This window comes from Gekko japonicus, unplaced genomic scaffold, assembly GCF_001447785.1.
Source record: "Gekko japonicus isolate JY-2015 unplaced genomic scaffold, Gekko_japonicus_V1.1 scaffold1189, whole genome shotgun sequence".
Lineage (NCBI taxonomy): Eukaryota > Metazoa > Chordata > Lepidosauria > Squamata > Gekkonidae > Gekko > Gekko japonicus.
The window spans coordinates 110,069-133,594 of NW_015172592.1; the positions used below are offsets into that span (position 1 = coordinate 110,069).

A 23,526-nucleotide genomic window follows, 5' to 3' on the forward strand; every position below is an offset into this window, starting at 1 on the left:
ATTTTCCACAATGACAGGGTGGTACTTAGGTTAGATCCGGCGTTTATCCCTAAGATTAATTTTAGTTTCCATCGCTCAGAGGACATAGTGTTGCCTTCATTCTGTATTGCTGAACCCGCCCAGGGAATGTACTGCTCTTTTACGTCCCAGAGTAAGGAGTCAAGGACTGCCCCACTCCTGGACCACCGGAGAATGGAAGATTTGTATTCACTTACCGTGAAGCTTCCTTCTTGGTGGTCCAGAGTGGGGCAGTTCTACCCACCCTCGTTTGGAAGGGGCGATTTTCGATTCTCATAGGGTCTAAGGACTGGAGAGGGTACAGTGATACAGCCTGGTTATAGGCGTGTTTGCCTGATACTGACTTACGTGTTGCACTTGGTTCTGTATGCAAAACATGTTGAATAAAGTTATGTTCTTTCTCCTTTGGTAGTGTTATTGTTACTGGGTACCAGGAGGGAGGGGTAGAAGTCTGGTGTAGTTTTTATTGACAGATGTTGAAAGAGGTTGGATTTCGGTATGACTGGGGATCAGAGGATAAGCCCCCCCTCCAAGGGATCAAAGTTTTGCCGGCCCTGTTTACGGAAGAGGAGAGGCTTTCCCATGAGTAAGGAGTCAAGGACTGCCCCACTCATGGATCACCAGAGAATGGAAGATTTGTATTCACTTACCGTGAAGTTTCCTTCTCGGTGGTCCAGAGTGGGGCAGTCCTACCCACCCTCGTTTGGAGGGGGCGATTTTCGATTATCATAAGGTCTAAGGACTGGAGAGGGTACAGTGATACAGCCTGGTTATAGGCGTGTTTGCCTGATACTGACTTACGTGTTGCACTTGGTTCTGTATGCAAAACATGTTGAATAAAGTTATGTTCTTTCTCCTTTGGTAGTGTTATTGTTACTGGGTACCAGGAGGGAGGGGTAGAAGTCTGGTGTAGTTTTTATTGACAGATGTTGAAAGAGGTTGGATTTCGGTATGACTGGGGATCAGAGGATAAGCCCCCCCTCCAAGGGATCAAAGTTTTGCCGGCCCTGTTTACGGAAGAGGAGAGGCTTTCCCATGAGTAAGGAGTCAAGGACTGCCCCACTCTGGACCACCGAGAAGGAAGCTTCACGGTGAATACAAATCTTCCATTCTGAAGATTCTTTAAAATCTGCACGCACTCTGGGGTTATACAATGCTATTAGATCTACAGATTGGTATATGAGACAAAAATGCTACAAGTTGCAGTGAGAAGATCCGTATTTGCAGGAATATAGCTTTTACAATCAGTCTATCTCAACAGTGACGCCATTTTGAAAAATGTACATATTCCAATATAGCTGCCTGTAATAGGCAGAACAAAGAAATATACTCCAGCAACACAGGTTCCAAACGGCCAACAGCAGTTGTTTACTGGGAAGGGTTAATATCTGACCGTGGGATCCTTATCAGAGGTTAGGCTGAGAGAAGGGTTAGTCGAACAGGAATATAAGATCAGGAGAGATATCACATCTTTGGTTAAATTTCTCTGGTCTGGGGAACTGAATGTACAAAGATATTACAGAATGCCAGCAGGGCTTGCTGGGTCTATTGTGAAACTTAGCTATGGTAGAGCGCTACTGGAGAACCCACAGATGACTGTCCCTGTGTGGAAACACCTCCATGTCTGTGAACTGTTAAAAACAATACTGGAAAAGCAGAACCCATCACAGCTTGTAACATTTTACCTTTTAGCATCCAAGTACCCACTGCATTAGAGCTTCAAATGTTGGCCCTCTTACTTCTTTCATCTCCTAAACCTACAATGCAAATGTAGGCCAACTTAGATTAGGTACAATGATTTAAAATTGTTCTAAATGCCTTCTCATTTTACAGTATTCTCAGATGCACACAAATAGTGTGAATGGCTTTGAAATGCTTTCATATATGTGAAAGTCCCCTTTCTTGACTTAATACCATACTGACCTCAAATAGCTCTGTGTGAAAATCTAAGATAACCACTCTTGTACCATACAATGATGCAGCACCATAACCGAATAGTTTCTGTGTACCAACATACTATATATAAAACATATAACCATGTGGTTACTTTTTCTCACCTCAATTTAGATATATTTATTAAGAAATGTATAAGTTTAATATGATCTTTTCGATCTACATATTCATTTAAAAACTCTGTGCAATTATTTTCAGTTTTAGTATGCAGAATTAAATTGTTCTGTTCAATAGTATGTACAATTTTGATGTTATAGCTTTGTCTATATTTTGTGTATTTAATTACATAGAATGCATTTCATACGCATGGAATATAAATGGTATATGGCCCAATGACTTTCCAAGCACAGAGAAGCCTTCTAAACCATAAAGATTAAGACTGAATATACATTTGATTACATTATAGATTTCAAAGTATGTGGTTGTTTTTCCTTTAATGGATATCCCAGGCTCTGAGGCAAAGGAGAACTAAAAAGACCTTCCAGTAGTATGTTTATTTCATTCACATTTTAAAGTCCTCTTTTTTGCCTATTCTCCTTTGTAGCGAGGGGGTCTTTTTTCTTTAAAAGCAAGCAGACCTTCGATTCTGTCTTTTGTTGGAATAGTCTACAAAGAAAAAAGTTATTTTCATCATTAACATTACAAGTAAGGCACACATTTATGCAAACGATTCTATAGGTTGGTGATGCTATGTTCCATCCATAAAATACATACAAAAATTAACAAAAATTGCAGCTGATATAAATCAATTATGTTGCTTTATAGTTAATATCAGGCCTCATTTCCTGCAGGAGCGCACCGGAGCGCCGCTCCTGCAGTAAGGAGGCCAGGGGGCTGGGTCATGCAACAAGCCCTGCCCCCTGCTCCCAGCAGCCCCCCCGCGCCTTTCCTGCCTGCTGGCCGACCCAGCGGAGCACTGTCGCGAGCTCCGCCTCGGCCTCCTGCGCCTCCCACTCCACTGCTTGCTCTTGCAATAACAACTGGCCCCCGCTGCCGCCACTGCTCGCCACCACCTTGTCTTCCTCCTCCCGCCGGACAGCAGCCTCCTTCTCCTCCCCTGTTGCCCCGCCGGGTTCCCTGGCAGTAGCCAGCGCCTCCTCCGCCCCTCGCCAGAAGATGCCCTGGGTAAGTGAGGAGAAACCCTGAAACATGCGTGTATCTGTGCACACGTGTCTCATTTGTTCAAAAAGAAAGCCTTCCCAGTTCCTTTGCCACCAGTGCCCGGGGCAGTGTAATGATATATATAGTCAGGCCTCATTTCCTGCAGAGGAATACAGTATTCTTCTGAGAGGAATTCGCCAACAGCTGTCTCTGGGAAAGTCACTTGTCCCAGACTCAGAGGAAGCTGGAGACGAATTCCTCTGAGAGAGGCAGGCAAAGTAGTGTGCGCGCAGGTCGCTGGGTCTTTTTTGGCACCCACGAACAAGTGCCACTTTCCCAAGTGAGAATGAAAAGGGGGGAGGACAGCTAAGTGGGAAGCCTCACACCTGTGACTTCTAGACAAGCAGCTGCCACGTCCCACCACTGCCATTTTAGCGCCGTTGTTTTGCAAAGCCTGGCTAACTCTTTGATCTGGAGACAGCGAGGCGCGCGCACCGCCTGGGCCTTGAACGGCAGGAAAATGGTTAAAAGGCAACCGGCTGTTAATTAGCCCGCGGTCATCAGTGATGCATAACAGCACTTTTCTGCCTGGCCCCTGGTGATTTGGGGGGGGGGAGGTTGGGCGCACCAACAACGTCCAGCTTTCGTGCTCCAGAACATCCCCCCGGCCAAGAAGAATCCTGCAAGGGAAAAATGCTCAGGGTGCTTCCCGAGGAATGGAGCGGCTCAGGTGCGCAACAAGTTAAAAGTGAGTAGCGCTTATGTCCAAAGCATGAGGACCAAAGTTCTTTGTGTGTGTGTGCGCACACGAGCGCGCTTTGCATTGAATGAATCACTTCCTGAGCCACATAATGAACCAAATCAGTGATTTTTGTTTTAGAGGTTGAGAAGTCCCCAAACATGTTACATTGTACTTCGTGATGTAGTTGAGCTTATATAACAAAGTGGAAAGAAGCTGCTGTTACTATGTTAGCAATCATCCTAAATTCACCAGGCACAATCTAAGACAATTTTAAGCATGCTTAAGCCGTTGATTTAAGGAACTCCAGCATGCTTGACCATGTGTTAGATTGTGACCATTATCAATCTAGTCCCTTTAAGATATTCTTTCATATTTTTAGCATTGTTAGCTTATATAAGAAACAAGAGGGGGACCCGCGATACTCGCGGGGGGGAGAAGAGCTCCGTCTCCTCTCCCCCCCCCGCTCGTTCTCCCCCAGGCGGCGGCGGCGAGGCCGGTCCCCCCCCGCCCGGCTCCGAGGCGGAGAGGCCTGTCCTCCCCCCCTTTTGCCGAGCTCGGTGGCGGTGGCAGCGGCCGGCGAGGCCTGTCCTCCCCCCCGCCCGCCTGCCCTGCCTGCCCGCCTGGCCTGCCTGCCAGAGAGGAGGCAGCGGCGGCGGGGAGGCCAGGCTCTTTTATATTTTTATTGTTATAAAATTGATTAATAATAGTAATAGCAGGATATAGAAAAAATGAATTGTTTACTGGGAACAGAATTTTACTTAATGACATCTGTTGTCGACTATAATTAACAAAGGGAAAAAGGGAATTATGTATCTAAAGAGGTTATGAACAAGGCAATGGCTGGATACTTTTGAAGTGTATGGCTCTCTTTTTTGTTTTATATAACTCTTTAAAAAAACTAATAAACCCTACCCATCAACAATGGGCAAGCAGGGGGGGGGGAAATAGATTGTGACCATTATATTTAGGAAGCAGAAATAGTAACAGACTTCAAGCATCACTACATTAATAAGCTTGCGTAGCAGTGTCAGTTTTTAAACAAAGAACGTAAATAGTCTTTGCAAATTTAAAATATGAAGCTAGAAAAGCAGATGCTTTGCAATGTCCATCTAGTTCAACTGTACAATTCCTAGTTTTATACTTGCAAAGTACTCAATGAGTTCTTTTATAAAGTAGTTATATCATCAAATGGTAATCTGTTTAAATTTTGCATGGAGTATTATATTGCTGGAATTGTATACTAATGTTTAAGTATTTATTGGGGGGGAAATCCCAGTTCTCTCCTCAGTGAATTATTTGCTTAGATTATTGAAGTAGTTGTTCTTCCATGTTCATATTTGAAGCATGAATTAATAAGTGTGAATAGCTAGAGTGATGTCAGATGTATAACTTAAAGGCATATGTCCTGTGTGCCATGTATGCTTCTTTATATCAGAGAAAAGGTGCATTTTAAAGACATTTTTTATTCTTTTAACAACTAGGGCAGTGCTTCCTCACAACTTTAATGCCAGTAGCTTACAAAGTAGGATTTTTGCTCACAAGACTCCACAGCTTAAAGGGAGCATTGCTGCCAGGTAACATCTTGTAGAAATTATTATTATGTAGCGCAGTCACTGGGCATGGCACAGAGTAGCCAAAAATGCAGGTCCCTGCCCTGAGCTGCTTACCAACCAGACTTCAACCCAGGGGAAGACTACAGAGGGCTAGGAGAAAGTTGCAGACATTTCAGTTCAGACCTGTGTGTGTTACATGTAGGACCTTTGAGCATGTGCAAAGGGCCTTCTCTGAATGGTACTTTCTTTTCTCTGAGATTTTTGGTGTGGAGCCTGAGCGGTGAGTGTTGCCTTCTGACACACTTCTGGTGATGTCAGGGGGTTGTAGCATATGCAAATAAGTTATGCAAATGAGCTCCTGCACCTCTTTTTCTATGAATTGACCCCTGGTTAATATACTACTGATTTATGCTAGTTGAAGAACTAGCACACCAATGGCAATTCCAGATGTTATGTTCATTATTATGATGCACAGGCGTCTTAATGGGGCCCTCCCCCCTCTCAGAAATTATTAAAGAATGGTAGCATTATAAGTGATCAAAATGTGAGCAGTCATGTATGTATATTATGCACTGTACTGAGGTAAATTGTAGATCAGTGCATTGCAGCTTCTGGTTCCCGAGGTAAATTATTCCCCCCACCCTTGGCTCTCAAAGATACCTTCAATTTAACAACACAACAAGTTTGCCGGCACTTCCAAAGAAGAGTAAAAGCTTATTTTGTCAGATGATATAACTTAAAAGTTATCCCCAATATTTACAGCTAAGTTAAAGGTAAAGGTAAAGGTTCCCTTGCTCAAAAGCCAGTCGAATCCGGTTAGATGACAGTTTATACAGAGTGTCACAATATGCACTCACACCCAAATAACAGGCTGCTTTGCCCTGATGAGAGAAAAGTCTGAGCTATGCCATTTGTGAAGTACTGAACTACATTGGAAATTCCTGATATATTATTCCTGATTTTGTACACAGAACATATTGGTCAAATTGGAATATTGGTCCTATTTTGATAAAGCTCTACAGAGAAGTGAGACGGATTGTAGCTAGCACACTCGTAAGAATCTTCTTTTGGAACTGTCTGCACCAGATCATTTATTAGAATCTTCGTTTGGAACCATATGCATTAGATTAATTATTGCAATAAGGATTACTATATATGGACTTTCAGTGTATGATATATGGACTTTCACTGAATGATCTTGATGTGTATTATTAGTGTCCAATTTCTAAAATTGTATGAGTTTCTATGTGTTCCCTAGTTCAATTTTCTGTTCATAGAAAATCATTCAAACAATTTGTGATTGACATATATTTAATATTACATAAAATATATACACACATTCTACTGTACATAGTATTCTGCACAGTTTTTCTATCATTTGCTTTTGCACATACAGTTAGAGTGAGTCCATCTGTCCATATATCTTGGAGAGTGAAGTGATTTCAGATGCCAAATAACAATAGCAGGCATTGATAACGAGATAAGAAATCTAGGTCTCAATTCAGTCCAGGAGGATGCATTGTCTTGAGCTTCACTATCAGTTGCAATTCAGCAGTCTTTCTTTCTAATCTCCCTTTGAAATTCCTTTGTAGGAGAACTGCTACTCTTACATCAGGTACTGAATGTCCTGGAATGTTAAAATGTTCCCCCACTGGTTACTGAATGCTGTAGTTTCTAATAACAGTAGAAAGACTAAGAGTCTGGTAGCACCTTAAAGACTAACAAAATTTGTGGTAGGGTATGAGCTTTTGTGAGTCACTACTCACTTCTCTAGACTTACCTCCATTTATTCTTTGCATCCTCTTGGACTGAATCCTCCTGGACCAAAATGAGACCTAGGTTTCCTATCTCATTACCAATGCTGGTATCTCTACGCCTACTACCCCTCTGCATATAACACCTAATCCAACCAAGCCTCCTATTGCCATTCAGTATCTGAGATCGTCTTTATATAGTTTATATCTCTGGTACCTGTGTTACATTTTATGGCACACGTGGCCTAGCCCAACAAAGTGATATTTATGTCAGATCCAGCCCTCATAACAAATGAGTTCAACACCTCCGATTTAAAGTGCTAGTCCTAATCTTTAAAGCCTTAAATGGCTTGCAGCCAGGGTATTTGAAGGACAGCCTCTACCCTTGTTATCCACTCCACCATTGAGGATCCTCTTCTGAAGCCCTGCTTTTTGTATCCTATCTTCAGAGATGAGGCAGAAGGCAGCCAAAGACTGGGATTTTTCTGCGGTACCACCTTTGGAATTTATTTATTTATTTATTTATTTCAATGTATATCCCACCTTGCCTTCCAGTGAGGCTCTCCTGATGCCTACCTTACTTTCTTTTAGGGGTCAGACTAAAACAATTTTTTACCCCAGGCTTTTAACTAAGGGCATTTTATGGTCTGCTTCTGGCCATTTTATCTACATCATTTTAGGCTGCTAAGTGTGTACTGTATGCTGCAGTTACATCCTGACTTGTTTTAAAAGCATTGGTTTGTTTTATGGCTTTGTTTTTAATGGCTGTTGTTTTAGTTGCTTTATTATGTTAGTTGTACACCACCTCAAGCAAGCCTTTGGAGAGGTAGCATATGTATTTTATAAATAAATAGGTAGGCATTTAAGCGAAGATAGCACTTGTAGTAATAAGGTTTATAGAAACTGAGGCCCAGTGTCAGAGACACTATGTAATCCCATGCAGAGTTACTCCAGTCTAGGCCGAATGAAAACACTGGAATAACTCTGTAGAGGACTGCATTATTTGAGACGGTTCATAAGTAGCTCTGAAATTCTAAACAAAGAAGATCATATTATGAAATCTGTATGCTGAATTTGAAACTTGACAGTATACATGCATTCCACATAGGAACGCATAGAAATCAAACTGAAGGCCAATTACCCAACTATTTTAGTCAGTCACAGGAATATTTCCCATTAAGTGAACAAATACCATACAGTATAACATGTCATTCAACAACTGAAGCATAATATATAAACAACCCTTGGTCATTTTTAAAATCGTGTGTAATGCTCAAGGAGTTATTTCCTGACCTCCATTAGCAAACATGTTATCAAATTATGAACCAAGCATGTGAACATTCCTCGGTCTTGACTTTTTTGCTTTGAATTACATACCTGAGCATAACAAGCTTCTTCAATTGCTAAACCTGTTAACATATCCACCTATGAAACAAAAATGTGAAATATAGTGAAAATACCTTCTACATGTGTCAATTATTCTGAAAATCAGTTCAAAAACAGAACCATAGTAAACACAAGAAAGAAATCTGCACCGTATTTCAACAGTAGCTTCGATTTCCAGGCATATGGATTGAGGTTTGATATTATTTTCCATTATTGTACTATTCTATAATCAAAGTATTATTTTACTATGCTGAACTTGTGCCAGTGCATGTCTTACCATAAACACAACACCCAATCTGCTAAACTATACATATGTGGAAATTCATTGTTACTTCATAATTTTTTTAAAAAAAATGTGAACCCATGATTCTAGTAGTACACACCAAAAAATGGAAAGTTAAGCAAGAGACACAGATATGAAATGCAGGAATAACACGGGGATTTAAAGAAGTCCACTAAGATTGTCACACTGAAAAGTATATCATATCTTCACTATTTGGCACCTGACAGTAACAAATTCATGGAGATAAGCAAATCATTGAAGGTCTCAGCCATTTGGTGGCCCTCTAGAGCAACTAGTTGGCATCTGTGTGAAATAACATGCAGATATACAGACAACTGATCTGATCTAGCAGCCTCTACTTATGTTCTTACAATAATGTGCAGAAACTGCTTAAAACCAAGGGTGTTATAATGCTTTAGAAATTCACTAGTATCTAAGTACATAGTGATGAAGATGGAATCTAAAGCTCTGCATAAACAGACAGAAGAGTGGTGCTGAAGCATTATTCTACCTGTCCTTCTCCCTCCCCAGTACCTTTTTTCCCAGTGAAGCTCTGAGACCAAAAGTAACCCCCATCAGGAGAGAAAAAAGGAGAATCTATTTTAGGTAAAGCAACAGAGTTGTGCTGTTTCCCTACATGCCACTTTATAAGGTTTTGGCACAATCCCTACCAGGTTGAGCTACTATCATGTCTAGGTTGCATGTTTAGATAGTAAGCACAAAAAGAATGTCCTTACTTCCATTCCTTGATTGATGGCCAATTTTGCAACTCTCATTGCTACGGGTCCCTAAAATTAGAAACAGATCAGACATACATTTTCACACACAAATAAAGATCTGTAACAAACAATGTTCAAATATCAATCACTTCATTTACATCCCTCAGATCCAGACATTAGTATTTATGAAGATATTAGTCAGACTCCTCCTATTCTATTCTGGTACCCATTTAGGAAAAAATACAGAACATAAAAAGACAATTTTGGGTAAGAGCTGAGAAATTAATCCCTAAACATAATTTTAATTCATTGAAGGATGCTAGACCTACTGGTGTTCTCCAGCACATAGAAACATTTTCTAGAGAAGCTTTCTCATGCAACCTCTGAGAGAGAGAGAGAGAGCAAGCCACTGGATAATCAGAAAACACAGGTAGAACCACAGAAAGAGCTACATTAGTTATCTCCAATGAACTCTTTCTTTTGCATTTGGAGATTTCTAGAACAGACACAGTTGTTATTTTACTTCTTTGGATCCAAGCCATGATTCCCCATCTAGATTTTGAATTTGACCCTATTAGAATAGAGCAAGGGTGGCCAAACTGTGGCTCGGGAGCCACATGCAGCTCTTTTACACATATTATGTGGCTCCCGGCAGGGCGGCTGGGGAAGCAAAGGGGAGGCATGCCTCCTTGATCGGTCTTTCCTTCCCCAGCCAGTGTTTCCCTCCCTAGGTAGGCTTGAGGTGGGGGGAAACAGAGAAAGAAAGCAACTTTAACTTTAAGTGCATTCTCAAAGCCCCCCCCCCCCACCAGCCAGCTTGGAGGAGGCATTTGTCTATTTAAATCCCTTCTTCAATCCAAGCCAGCCAGTGTGGGGGCATGAGGGGCTTGGAGGATGCATTTAAATTTAAAGTTGTTTTCTTTCTACCTCTACCTCCCCCATCTATTTGCTTTCTTTCCACTTTTTTCTTTCCACCTTTCTTTCAGTCTTTCTCCCCTCCACATCTAAAGTTAAATGTGTTCTCCAAACCCCGTCACACCAGCAGACTGGCTTGGCTCTCTTTAATTCAATATGCAAATTTGTATATTTTTCAAAAAAAAATGTGTTTGTTCATGTCTTGCGGCTCTCAAACATCTGACTTTTTTCTACATGGCTCTTATGTTAAGCAAGTTTGGCCACCGCTGGAATAGAGCATTATATTTTATGTTGTTATCTCCAATGTTACTTTAAAATTCAGCAAAATGTGGGCCAGATTTTTTGCAAACTTTAATATTTTTATACCCAAGTATACCAGTATCTAGCTACAGTGGGGGGGGGGGTCAGGATTACCTTACAATCATAACAAGAACACTACATTAGAGAGGGTGCCATTTAAAAACCAGCTGCCACACTGTATTCTAAAAATATACAGAACTTTTATTATCGTCTACAACATTTTCAGTTTTGTTGCTCTCAAATGGATTTTATCCTACAGAGTCTTTTACAGCTGTACTGCAGTACAAAGACTGCAGTTCTGTCTATGCAATGCTGGGTCAGTGTGACTCATCTGTAGACTGTGCAAATTTTTTCTGCAATGTAAGAGACTGATAAGATTCTATAAAACACATGAGAAATGATTAACATTAGTAAGAAACTCTGCATGTTCCACAAAGATGCTACATTTGATTGCAAATTTTTTAATGAAAATGTTTAAATATTCATATAGCACAAATTATGCTATGTTCTGCATAAAGAAAAGAAGGTAAGTTTACTAAATCCCTAGAAAAGGAATTCAAAGATGAGATGAACTAAAGTAGCAGTGCTGTTAAGGTGCAGTCTGAAAGATTCCGATGCCCACTGACACAGTTTTATTGAACTTGCACACACCTGCCAAAATTACAATACAAAGTGGGAATAAGTCCATGATGAATTTGATGTTTTTTAGGTTATGTTTCTGAATTATGAACTTAGGTTTGTTTAGCTATAGTGTTCACATTAATCATATTCTTTCAGAGAGTTAATCTATGATTCTGAGTTAGTATCATTAAATAATGTTAAAATTATATGCTGCGGAGCCTGGCAAGAAGGATTCCTATATTGATCCAAGGATCCACCATTAGCAGAATGGGTCCAATTTAATATTGCTAGTTATACAACTGATAAAGTTCTAGACTGCTGCTCACATATGTCTGAAAGGAACAAGCACATTTTACATGTGACATATAATGGACATATTTTGTAGTGCATTTTTATACTAATACAGAACTAGTATGAATAAACCAACCTTCCTTTCCAGTAAAATATTTACTATATGGGCAAAACATACGATACATAAGTAAAGGCTCTTTAAAAGCAAGCACTAGATCAAACAGTATCTGAATGCTGGAGAGAGAAAAAACCCTAGTAACTTCTGAAGATCTTTGAAACATAAAATCTTTATTATAACTACAGTACTGCAAACCACATGTGTTGTATTTTGTAACTATATTAATACATGCTACTTTATGTAGTCATGCAAACGGTGGTATCTTTCACTTTCCCTATGAAGACAGTGTTCTTGGACTGTTGACAGAATGCTAGTTATGCTGGCCACATGACCACGGAAACATCTTCGGACAGTGCTGGCTCTTTGGCTTGGAAACAGAGATGAGCACCACCCCCTAGAGTCGGATTCGACTGGTTTTCAAGCAAGGAAAACCTTTACCTTTACTTTATATAACTCTTATTTTAGTTAGACAATGTTTATGCTGTTCTTCTGGAGGCTTACTGAGGCAGCTACCAAAGTAAAAACATATACAATAAAATTATAAATATAACCTTAACTTCACAGTTGTTGATAATCATACACTACTTTACTACATATAATATTGAAGATTGTCCTGAGTAATGTATATTATGCTTTAAAAATTAAAGTATTATCTCAAATACTTGCACTTCACCTTCAAAACTTTAGATATCAGTTTTCCCTAATTATGTTGTCTACCTTCTACCCCACTCCCACTTCTAAAAGATAACCTTTTCAGAAATCCCCGCCTTTACATATTTAAGTGATTTAAGTGATTTTATTGTTCTGGTTTGCATCTCCATAATTTCTAAGGATTGCAGTTGCCAAAGAGGAAGCTATCTGAAATACTTCCAAATTTAAACTAGGCAAATACTCTAACACAACTGAAATAAAGTTACTGTAAGATGTGTTACTCAAGGCTCTATAATTCAAGGCTCTATAACTCAAGTCTGACCACATCCCCCCACAACTTGTATTTTCAGAACAGATGTATTGAAACAGCAAGGAGTTTAATTTTAATCTGGTATTTTTCAAGATTTTTGATATTTACCTCTATATTTTTGGTTGATTTCACCTAAAAAAATACCTTCAAGCATGCTGCAGCAAACCACAGCTTAAGAATTACTAATAGAGAAGAAAAGGCTACAAATATTCTCTATCTAAATTACCATCATTAAAACAATATTTCCCTGCCCCACTCCAGAGTAGCATGGCATTTTAAAAGATGCTGCAAAAGAAACATGAGAATGCAGATTTTGAGTAACACTTATAAATCTCAGCATGCACAAATTGGCATGGAACACGGGGAGACGAGTTCTACAATAAAAGGAAATGAAATTATTCTAATATCAAACAGAGCCTTCCAGGTGATAGTTTCTACAAGTGACAACTCCTAGTACTATCACATTTATCTACTGACAGTCACTTTTCTGCAAAGTCATTAGTTCTACCACTGTGTCGTGTCAGATTTCCTTTATAATAGGCCTGAGTTTATGGAACAGCCTAAGAAGGTACCTTTCTTTGTGACTTTTAAAAACTTCTGTCTTATACCTTTTTTAACAGGTCATTCCAGGGCTGTTTGATGTTATTTGTTATTAGTTGACATTTGACTATTTTAATACTATTGCATTGTTTTGAATTTTGTTTACAGCTTTGGGTCCTATTTAAGAAATATATTCGTGCATTCATTGGCTTGGGAAAAATGGGTAACACAAATAATAATTATCATGATTTGATACATCAGTGAGGTCTGCTGTGAAACCACCAGCAAGAGGTAACAAACAAACAGTACAGCTACTACAGTGGACAGCATTACTTGGTTTTGCATTTCTTTAATTTTTGGAAGTTAAATGCTTCTAAATCTTGTCTTACATTTACACCTTTTAATGTTAACTGAGTATTCAAGGGAATCAAATATCATAATGATATTATGCTAGTACACCAATATCAAACAGTAAACAAATGGACAGTGTAGCAGAAACAAAACAATGCATAAGGCATTTTTTTAAAAAGTAAAACTACATACCTAAACACATTTACATGCATACAAATCCCATTAAAGTGAATGGAATTTGCTTGTGTTTAGAATTTGTGCCTCCAACTACAAAGTGCCTGTTCAATACTTTTGTTCATGCAGAGAATCTGTAGATTTTAGTATGGAAAACTGAACGGGGAAGTCTAGAGACAAAGAAATAAGAAAATTCACCAAGGTGAGAATTAAAGGCACGCCCTGCTTTAATGGAAGCCTCATAAAAACAACTGAGTTTAAGCATGGAAACTGTAATAGAAGGCTCAAAGATTTAGCTTTAATCATACATTGTGACCGTTAAGCAAACAAAAATATGATTCAAAATGTAGATAGAATAGTGGCAAAAGAAAACACACCTCTAATAACCCTAGCACCAGCTAGCACTACTATGTAGCCTACACATATGGAGTTTGATTTCTATTTGACTAGAACTGTTTTAACATATTTTATTCTATTTGTTTTATCTTTTTCAATTTGTTAATCATTACTTGATATTTGATTTCTTCTGCAATGAAGTTACACATTATATGACGCTCTTGACTTTACCTGAGGTAAAAATTCTCTTGCAAGGGTTAAAGCCCTTCTGTAGGCAGCATCCCCTCCTTCGTTCTGTTCAACCACATGACTGATCAAGCCTATTGATTTTGCTTCATTACCATCAACAACACGAGCAGAAAAGATTAGTTCTTTGGCTAGGGACACTCCAATTGTACGAGGTAGTCTTTGTGTCCCCCCTGCAAGTAGGAAGAGAGGACATGAAAACACAAGACTTTGTAGTAGTTTGGTCTGAAACTAGTGCAATCATACACTACATGAGAACAAGCATATCTTGCTGAATGCCATGCAGTTTTCATGGTATATATACTGTTCACCTTAAAAATAAATTGAGAATAAGCTATTCTTACTATTATTTGTCAACAGACCAGTACTTCATATCAACAACACATCAGATTCAATCAAGTATAAATCGCTAGGATGACAGATATTCTACGATAATATGTAAGAAATGTATGCTTCCTGCCAACCACAGTCAGAAAAGTAAAGGAGGTAACATTCAAAATTTAAAAGACACTAACCTATATAGCGGAAGAAAGTTTAGCACCATAATTATTTAAATGTGCTAGGAATATATTTCATTTAAATATTCTTGCTTTTTTAACAATTCCAATTATAACTGCAACAAAACAAAACTGACATTTATATTTTGTCAACACAGGACAACTCAGACTTCCACTCATTCAAAACAGGTAACAAAAAGAATCACAAGGGGGAGTTGGACAAAAAAAGAATGGAGAGGAGAAAAATAACTACACTGGAAAAAAAGAAATCATCTACTACTACTACTACTACTACTGAATCACCCAATCCCTGAGTACAGAGGGCATTGGGAGATTTACAACAGGTTACAAACATACAAAAATACAGTTTAAAAACAGCAGATCAGTTATTCTGAAATTAACAGTCTCCAAATGGTGTCCATAATTTAATCTAAAACCTACTCTGGACTGTTCTTCTATCTTGTGGGCAGGTTAAAGAGGAGGCCAAAGTGGGCAGAATGGAAGAAAGGAGGGTGCCAGTTATGATGGAAAACCATTGCCTTCCTCAACCAAAAGCCTGGTAGAACATCTCTGCCTTATAGGCTCTTAGGAACTGTATTAAGTCCTGCAGGGCCCTGATGGAAGTTGGCAGAAAGTCCCACCAGGTCGGAGCCAGGGCCAAGAAAGTCCTGGCTCTGGTTGAGGAAAGCCAGATATCTTTGGGACCAGGGATCACCAGCAGATTGCTCTCAGCAGAGCGTAACACTCTCTCAAGGACATACCAGAGGAGACGGTCCCAAAGATATGCAGGTCCCAGACAGCTCAAGGCCTTAAAAGTCAATACCAGCACCTTGAATCTGATTCGGTATTCCACTGGAAGCCAGTGTAGCAGGTGCAGCACAGGATGTATATGTGCTATCCATGGTGTTCCCATCAGAACTCACACTACCACATTCTGGATCAGCTGGAGTTTCTGGGTCAGTCTCAAGGGAAGGCCAGCATACAGCAAGTTACAGTAGTCTAATCTGGAGGTGACTGTTGCATGGATTACAATAGCTAGGTCAGGGTGTGACAGGAAACAGGCCAATTGCCATGCTTGGCATAGATGGAAAAACACCACCCTGGCAATATTCGCGACCTGGGCCTCCATAGTTAAGAAGGCATCCGGGATCATGGCCAAACTCTTGATGGATTGTGCCAGTGTTAGTGGAGCCCCGTCAAGGGTGGGAAGTCTATGCACCAGCCCTGATGCAGCCCTTCCCCAGCCACAAAACCTCTGTCTTTATCAGATTCAACCTCAACCTATTCCTTTTTAATCATCCCACTACGGCCTCCAGACCCTTGGCCAGATTATTTGGGGAGGTATCCGGGTGGCCATCCAGTAGCAGATATAGCTGCAGATATACTGATGACACCCTAGTCCAAAACTCCGCACCAGTTGGACAAGGGGGCACATATAGATGTTGAATAACATCAGAGAGAGGACTGCCCCCTGAAGAACCCCACGTATTAAGGGGGGGTTCTAAGGAAGCATTCTAAATGTTTTTGACACTGTTGTACTGCAAATGGTATAAGCACTACTTTCTCTTGGGATGCTAACACACAAAACTGAAATTCAATGTTTTTCTATTTCGGGGTGGAAAGTAGTCAGAGGGTCAAAAATACAATTTTATTGACGAAAAAAATCTGACCAAGTACTAACAAAAAACTGACAAATTACTGAACAATTTAATCTCATCCTATTGATAAATTAGCATTTTAAAAGTAAAACCAGGACTTCATTAAAAATTACTGTTCTCTGACATCCACCATCTCTATAGTCAATGATCACACTCCTTTTTACTGAATTTTTAAAATGAAGATAGGACAATGTTTTCATTACTGTACAAAATTTAAGGCAAAAAAAAGATTCCCTTCTAAAAATACTCACATACTGCAGATAATAAAACAGCAAAACATTTTAAAAACCATAAAGTAATAATTATGACAACAAAACATTAATTACTGTAAGGTAAGACTTGTCTTTGTTTTTATTTTATCTTTGGGGTTTTTTGCTGAAAAAAGAAGTTATTGAACTCTTTCATTTCTCAACAGTTTTCTACACTGCATCCACAAGCATTTTTTCTTGCCCTCTTCTTCCATTGCTTTCTCCACTTCTTCTAGCATGAGCTGTACCATGTTGAATCCCACAATATCCTTTTTCTCAGCAGCCTCCTTTACACGTTTGGTTGCATCACTTGGCAACGTTCAAGCAATCATCTTCTCATTCTGTTCTTGTCTCAGCTTTTTCAGTTTTGTTTCCTTCTCTTGTATACTATCCTTTTCACTGTCTATCTTCTTAAACCTTTCTAACTCCTCTGCCTTTTCCTTTGTTTTCTTTTCTTTTCGCTCCTTCTCTTTAATGACATGCTGTTCATCACAATCCTGCTTGTAATGAACATGAGCTGTTTTTGCCATCTGTAAAAGCTCTTGTGTGATATTAACATGGTATACCTTGTTTTCTTATACATGATATAAAGTTTCTTTGACCATCAGGTGGGCATTAAAAGTTCCCTCTGACATGCTGGTCCTTTCGTCAGTCAAAATACATCCAGATTTTGAAAACCCTGCACTACCATGCGATAATGATTATGCTGCTTTCACCACCTTGGTAACCAGTGGGTATTTTGGATCTCCAGATGGTTTCATCTTTTCAAAGAACTGATTCCAGTGCGTATCTATGTGGCAAGTTTCACTGGCAGTTCCATCTTCAAGTCTAAGGAGTTTCCATCCATCCCCAATCATGTCCAGTGGAATATGCACTGGGAGTGCTGCTGCTACTTTCATTATCTCCTTGTGGGTTCCTTCCTTGACTCTCTGTGCTGGAGCTAAATATTGAAGATATCTGAGGATATCCAGTCCAAGGATGACTGGAGTAAAAGGTGTTTCCAGGCTGCTATGAAATGGGGGGGGGGTTGCTCCCATTAAAAAGAGTAGCTGTTCCTTTTCAGAAAGTTTTTTCAGTTCGTCACAGATTCTACCTTCACTGATTACTTCTCTCACAGGTATGCAGTGCTCATCAATGAAGGCTTCAAGAGACAATGGTGCTGAACTCTTACGAACATGATTCATTATGGTTCTTGTGTTTTTACTTCACTATGCATCACATGCAGCAAAAGCTCTTCTTTTTGGAACACTCCACTGAACTTTGTAAATAAGTGGGCACTCGTGCAACATCACCTCTGCTTTCATTGTCTCATGTTTTAAGAGGTTAATTATGTTTTTATACTTTGTGGAAGATTTCACCAAATCACTTTTACTCATAGGAACAAAGTCCTTAAAGTACTTCATAACTGAACTGAAAACAATTTGTCTTCTCACTGGGAAGTCATCATGTTTCCCCCAAAATGCAGTAACAAAAACAAGAAAAACACAAACTGCTTTCACAAAAATCAAAGAAACACTGACTTTACTGACCAATTTTTTAAAAATGAATGACCAAGATGAAAAAACTGACTTTTACGGATTTTACTGACCGTTTTCCACCCCTGTATTTGAAAGAGCATTACAGATTTCACAAGTTCTAAAATAATCTGATAGCCACAAAAAGATGTAAGGTAGTGTCAGGGGATAATTCTTTGAACCCATGGCATTTGTGCTGTGGGGTTTCCAAAAGTTTTGCTTCCTACATGTCTTTGAATTAAACTGCCATTAAAGACCAGTGGAATTCAGATCAAGTAATATCTGTAATCATAAATGAATGGGCATTCTACAAGTAGAAGAGGAAGGTGGCATTTCATCTGATTTCTCGAAAGAGCCCCCCCATGGCATTTTACGAGCCCACATATTAGAAGCAGTGTTTCCCCTCAGATGAACCCATGTAACCCCTTCAATCATTGCAGCGTAATCTTATTGTTTACTACTTGTCAGTGCAGTTGTTAGGTTGGCCCTCACCCAATCTCAGGCTTTTCTGGTCTCTATCTCAACTTTGTACAACATTTTGCCCGTGTATGTTAAGACAAACACAGATCCTCCTGACATTCATAGAAACTTGTAAAGCAGGAAATCTAGGTGAGCTTTTGAGGGTGGTAAGCAATACAAATTGTTTTGAGTTAGTTGGCTAGCTGAATGGAAGCCTGGTTTGTTGTTTGATATTGTTTGTTGAGTATTTGTTGTCTTACAGTGTTTCTAACGTTTAGGGATGTTATACGAGATTGTGGATTGATGTGTGATTTTTTAATTGTGTAATGAAGTTAGCCTCTGTAAATCACCCTTGAGTCCTTACAGACTCAATAATAAATAAATCTATGAGCTTTTGAGGAGTCATCAAGGGGTGCTAGGGGAAGGAGGGCAAGGTTTGTGTCATGAGTGCTTTCTGCTTGCGCTTCATAAGAACCAATCCAAAACCTAAGTCTTATCGGGATTGAGCTTCAATTAATTAGCCATCATCTAGCCCTTTACTACCTCTGGAACCTGTTCAGAACGTCCGCTTCATCACCTAATCCAGAACAAAAGGAAAAGTAGAGTTATCACTGTCTTATTGATGACCCCTCCCCCCCTATCTCTTCATGACCTCACCCAAATATTACATAACTAATTTGTATAAAAATAATCACATACAATACATGTGAACACATCCAAATATCAATACCATCAACATATTTGAACAATATTAATGATCTAAAAATAACACACACAGTAAATATCTTGTTGGCATACCTTAATGCCCTACCATCTAAGGGAGTTATCTTAAAATACCATACTCTGATAGATTATGCAACTGTTGTGCAGGTAGTGTAGACACCCTGTATCCTGTGACCTTAGAATGGAATCGTTTTTCGGAGCCTAGAAATCTTTTTTATTATTCATTTGCTCCAAAATATAGATCATATGGAGACACTACTTCTTTTATTAGAAGATAATAGCAGACCTATCACTCTTTTAGCTGTGAAATTTTATGCATCAGTGATAAATTTTCACAGCCATTCAAACAGGATCTAGTTTTTCTATATTTTTGTAATCTGCTTAAAACTAATAAATTAAGAAGTAGTATGAGGTTAAGACTAGAGGGTATTTGGGGCTGTTAATGAAATGAAAAGTTTGTCTTTATGATGGACTCTGTATGCAGCAGGTGGATTCTGAGGGCTCTCCGGAGGTCTGATGAGTGCCTCTCCTTGGGGTGGCTAGGACACAGACAGAAGAGTGGGAGATGAACCTCTTTGACTCCTGTAGAAAGTTGAGTTCACCTTGGGAATAAATATGTCAGGCCACAGCACCACCTTGTCTTATGTAAGGCACTTAGGCCTTTCCTGGCTAACAAGGCTCCCAGTTGCAATACTCTCCTAGCTGAAGTCACCACCATGAGGAAGAGGGTCTTCATGAGGAGCTATTTAAGGGGAAACTCCCTTAAGGGTTCAAAAGAAGGCTTAGTGAGAGCTGAAAGAACCATGTGCAGTCTCCATGAGGGGAATCTATGAGCCACAGTAGGGTTGAACTGAGTGGCCCCTTTGAGGAAGTGTACAATATGAAGATGTCTGGGTACGAGGATGCCAGCTATCTGTTGTAGGATCATGGATACAGCTGCTACCTGGCAACAAAGGGTGGATGCTTTTAGTTTTTGGCGGTCACCCGCTTGAAGGAAGACTAGCCAGGTGGCCCCAGGCCAGGGTTGACGGGACTGACATGCTTAAATGGGCACCACCTCACAAAGGCTTTCCAAGTAGTATTGTATATGTGCCTAGTGGAGGCTTTCCTGGAGGTCATGATGGTCTCTGTGACCTCTGAGGAATAGCCTAGGTTCAGGAGCCCATTTCTTTCAAGAGCCACATGGTCAGATGGAGTCACTCTGGATTTGGGTGCCAAACCAGGTCCTGCTGTAACACATCCGAGCATACTGGAATCCTCCTAAAGGCTTCTACTGAAAGCTCCACTAAGGATGGAAACCATGGCCTCTAGGGCTAATCTGGAACCACAAATATTACCTCCAGTTCCTCCTGATGTATCTTCCGTAGAGCTTTTGGGATCACTGGGAGGGGTTGGATGGCTTAAGTAGGCCCTTGGGCCATGAAGAGGTTAAAGCATCTGCTCATTCTGACCAAGGATGATGCTATCTTGAAAAGAATCTCAATACTTGCTGAATGGATGCTGAGGAAAACAAATCCACCTTCAAAGTCCCAAATCTGGCTACAATTTGTAGGAAGATCTCCCATTTAACAGACCATTCATTTTCATTGTTGGTTTGTCTGCTCAGCCAGCCTGCCTAGATTTTCAAGGAACCTTGGCTGTGTTCTGCTGAGATAGACTGTAGATGTTTCTCTGCCCAAGAAAGGATGAATTGGGCCTTGGCATGTGGGGTTTTGAGTAGGAGCCGCCACCACCACGGAGTAACTGCAGAGCAGGACCGCCGGGTTGGGCCGACTTGGAACATCTTGGCCCATGTCATCCCCCCTCTTTGATCCCACCGTGATATATAATAGGGAGTGAGTATTTTAGTTCCTAATGTGTCCTGCAAGATGCGAGTTTTTGTTTTAATTGTTTTAACTTGTCCTATTTTTATTGCACTTGGTGCCTTAACTGTTCTAATCTTGTTGTATTTTATTGCACAGTTGTGCCTATGTAAGCCGCCCTGAGCCCGCTTGCGGGGAGGGCGGGGTATAAGTGAAATAAAATAAATAAATAAATAAACCCTGCCATTTTGTCAAATGCAGGGGCCTTTCAAACCACTAAAGCAGAGTAAAATAAACAACATTCACTCTAAACACTGATAACTTTTATCCAGGGATTTCCTTTAATACAGCCTTCCAGGTACAAAAGCTTCAACTATTAACAATTTAACAATCCTTTAGAATCTATATTCATTCATTCATTCATTCATTCATTCATTCATTCATTCATTCATGCTTTAGATTTATAGATCGCCCAACCACCGAGTTCTCAGGGCTCTGGGAGATGAACAACGATAAGATAAAAGACATCATAGCAAATATTAAAATATAGAACTCGAAAGACAATTCTGTTCACCAGATTTTTCTTAAGAAGGTCTTCCAACAATGGGCTTTGAAGAGTGTAGAAGATTGCACTGTCACACAGTGGAACATTTTGTTAGTTATTAGTTATTCCCCTTTTGTTGTACTGGTTAAGTGCACAGACTCTAATCTGGGAGAACCGGGTTTGATTCCCCACTCCTCCACTTGCAGCTGCTGGATGACCTTGGGCAAGCCATATTTCTGTCAAAGCTGTTCTCTCAAGGACAGTTCTGGAAAGAGTTCTCTCAGCCCCACCTACCTCACAGGGTGTCTTTTCTGGGGAGGGGAAGGGAAAGAAGTTTGTAAGCCGCTCTGAGACTCTGAATGAAGGGTGGGGTATAAAGCCAATCTCTTTTCTCCTCTATTACACTCTGATAATACATTGTTAAAAAACCTTCACTCTACCATTTTTTTGCAATTTCCTTTTTGGGTCAATTTAATTCCTTATACAAGGTCAACGTGTTCCATACCACCAGTGGCATTTGCATACTCCCACACTAAATCAGAACTAATTTAATAATGGCTGCAGCAGTCACTTTGAAAAAGGCTACTCAGGAATTCTAGTGCTTTACATATTCAGATAATCTCAATTCCTTCATTAGCTGTATTCGCTATAAAAATAACCATAGGCTATTAAGTAGCATTTCATCAATCACATCCAACAGTTTACTTCTGTGTCAGTACTCATCTTCCTGGACAGACAGAAAACATCTCCAACTCATGTTATCATCCATTCCTACAGCACTGATATACTTGACAATTTGGAAAGTTTTGGTTGGGATGTTTCTTTCTTCAAAGGCAATCCAAACAAATCCACAAATTAACTCATCTTTTATCTACCTCTTGAATACAAATTCAACTCTTCTGTTGTAGAAGGAACACATATTAGTACAAATCATACTAGCAAGTTAATTAAGTGATATGGTGCATGACTCAGTGCAATAAAAAACATGGCTTGTAATAATTAGAAGATTTTATTAAAAGATTTGGAGAGGAGTTGGAGATATCAGGGTCGGAGGGTAATGAAAGCGAAGATGGAAGCCAAGAGGAAGAGGAAGAAAGGGAAGAAAGGGAGGAAGGAGGTGGAGAAGGAGAAGATAAAGATGACACAACAGGGAGGAAACAGGATCAACAACATCAGCGAGAGAAAGGATCCAAGAAAACTGGTATAATCCCTCTGCAAGTACGTACCAGATTGTTTTATAGAGGAAAAAAGAGTGACAGGAAAAATGGAAAGGAGAAAAAGTAATTCACTAGATATAATTTCAGTTAACATCAATGGATTGAACGGGCCGCAAAAAAGGAAACGAATTTTCCATCAATTAGCTAAGACCAGAGCACAAATTATCTGTTTGCAAGAGACACATATTAAAAGAGACCATCAAGGATATTTAGAACATAAAAAATTGGGTAAAGCTTTTGTGTCGTCAGATCAAAAAAAAAAGAATGGGGTGGTGACGTATGTTAAAGACTTCCTACATCCAGAATTGGTCTATGAAGCTAAGGATGGTAGAGTGATAATAGTTAGGGTGTTGAGGGGAGGGAGAAAGCTCTTAATAGTGAATGTCTACGCCCCCAACTCGGGACAACAGAGGTTTTATCAAAAACTAAGAGAAAGATTACTGCAGCTGGACGCTGATGAAATATGTCTTGCAGGAGATTTAAACGCAGTAAATAATAAGAT

General features: G+C 39.7%; 1 protein-coding gene across 2 annotated transcripts in view; it reads right to left on the minus strand.

The window, feature by feature from the left end:
* Positions 1–2,157: 2,157 nt before the first annotated feature.
* Positions 2,158–23,526, minus strand: part of AUH (AU RNA binding protein/enoyl-CoA hydratase) — a 52,823-nt gene continuing 31,454 nt past the window's right edge. For both annotated transcript variants that reach the window (XM_015421530.1, XM_015421529.1), the window contains 4 exons: positions 14,348–14,535; positions 9,528–9,578; positions 8,499–8,546; positions 2,158–2,577 (listed from right to left, as the gene is read on the minus strand). In XM_015421530.1, coding sequence (XP_015277016.1) covers positions 2,500–2,577; positions 8,499–8,546; positions 9,528–9,578; positions 14,348–14,535 — 365 coding nt within the window. In that variant the 3' untranslated portion in view covers positions 2,158–2,499. The remainder of the gene's footprint in view (positions 2,578–8,498; positions 8,547–9,527; positions 9,579–14,347; positions 14,536–23,526) is intronic.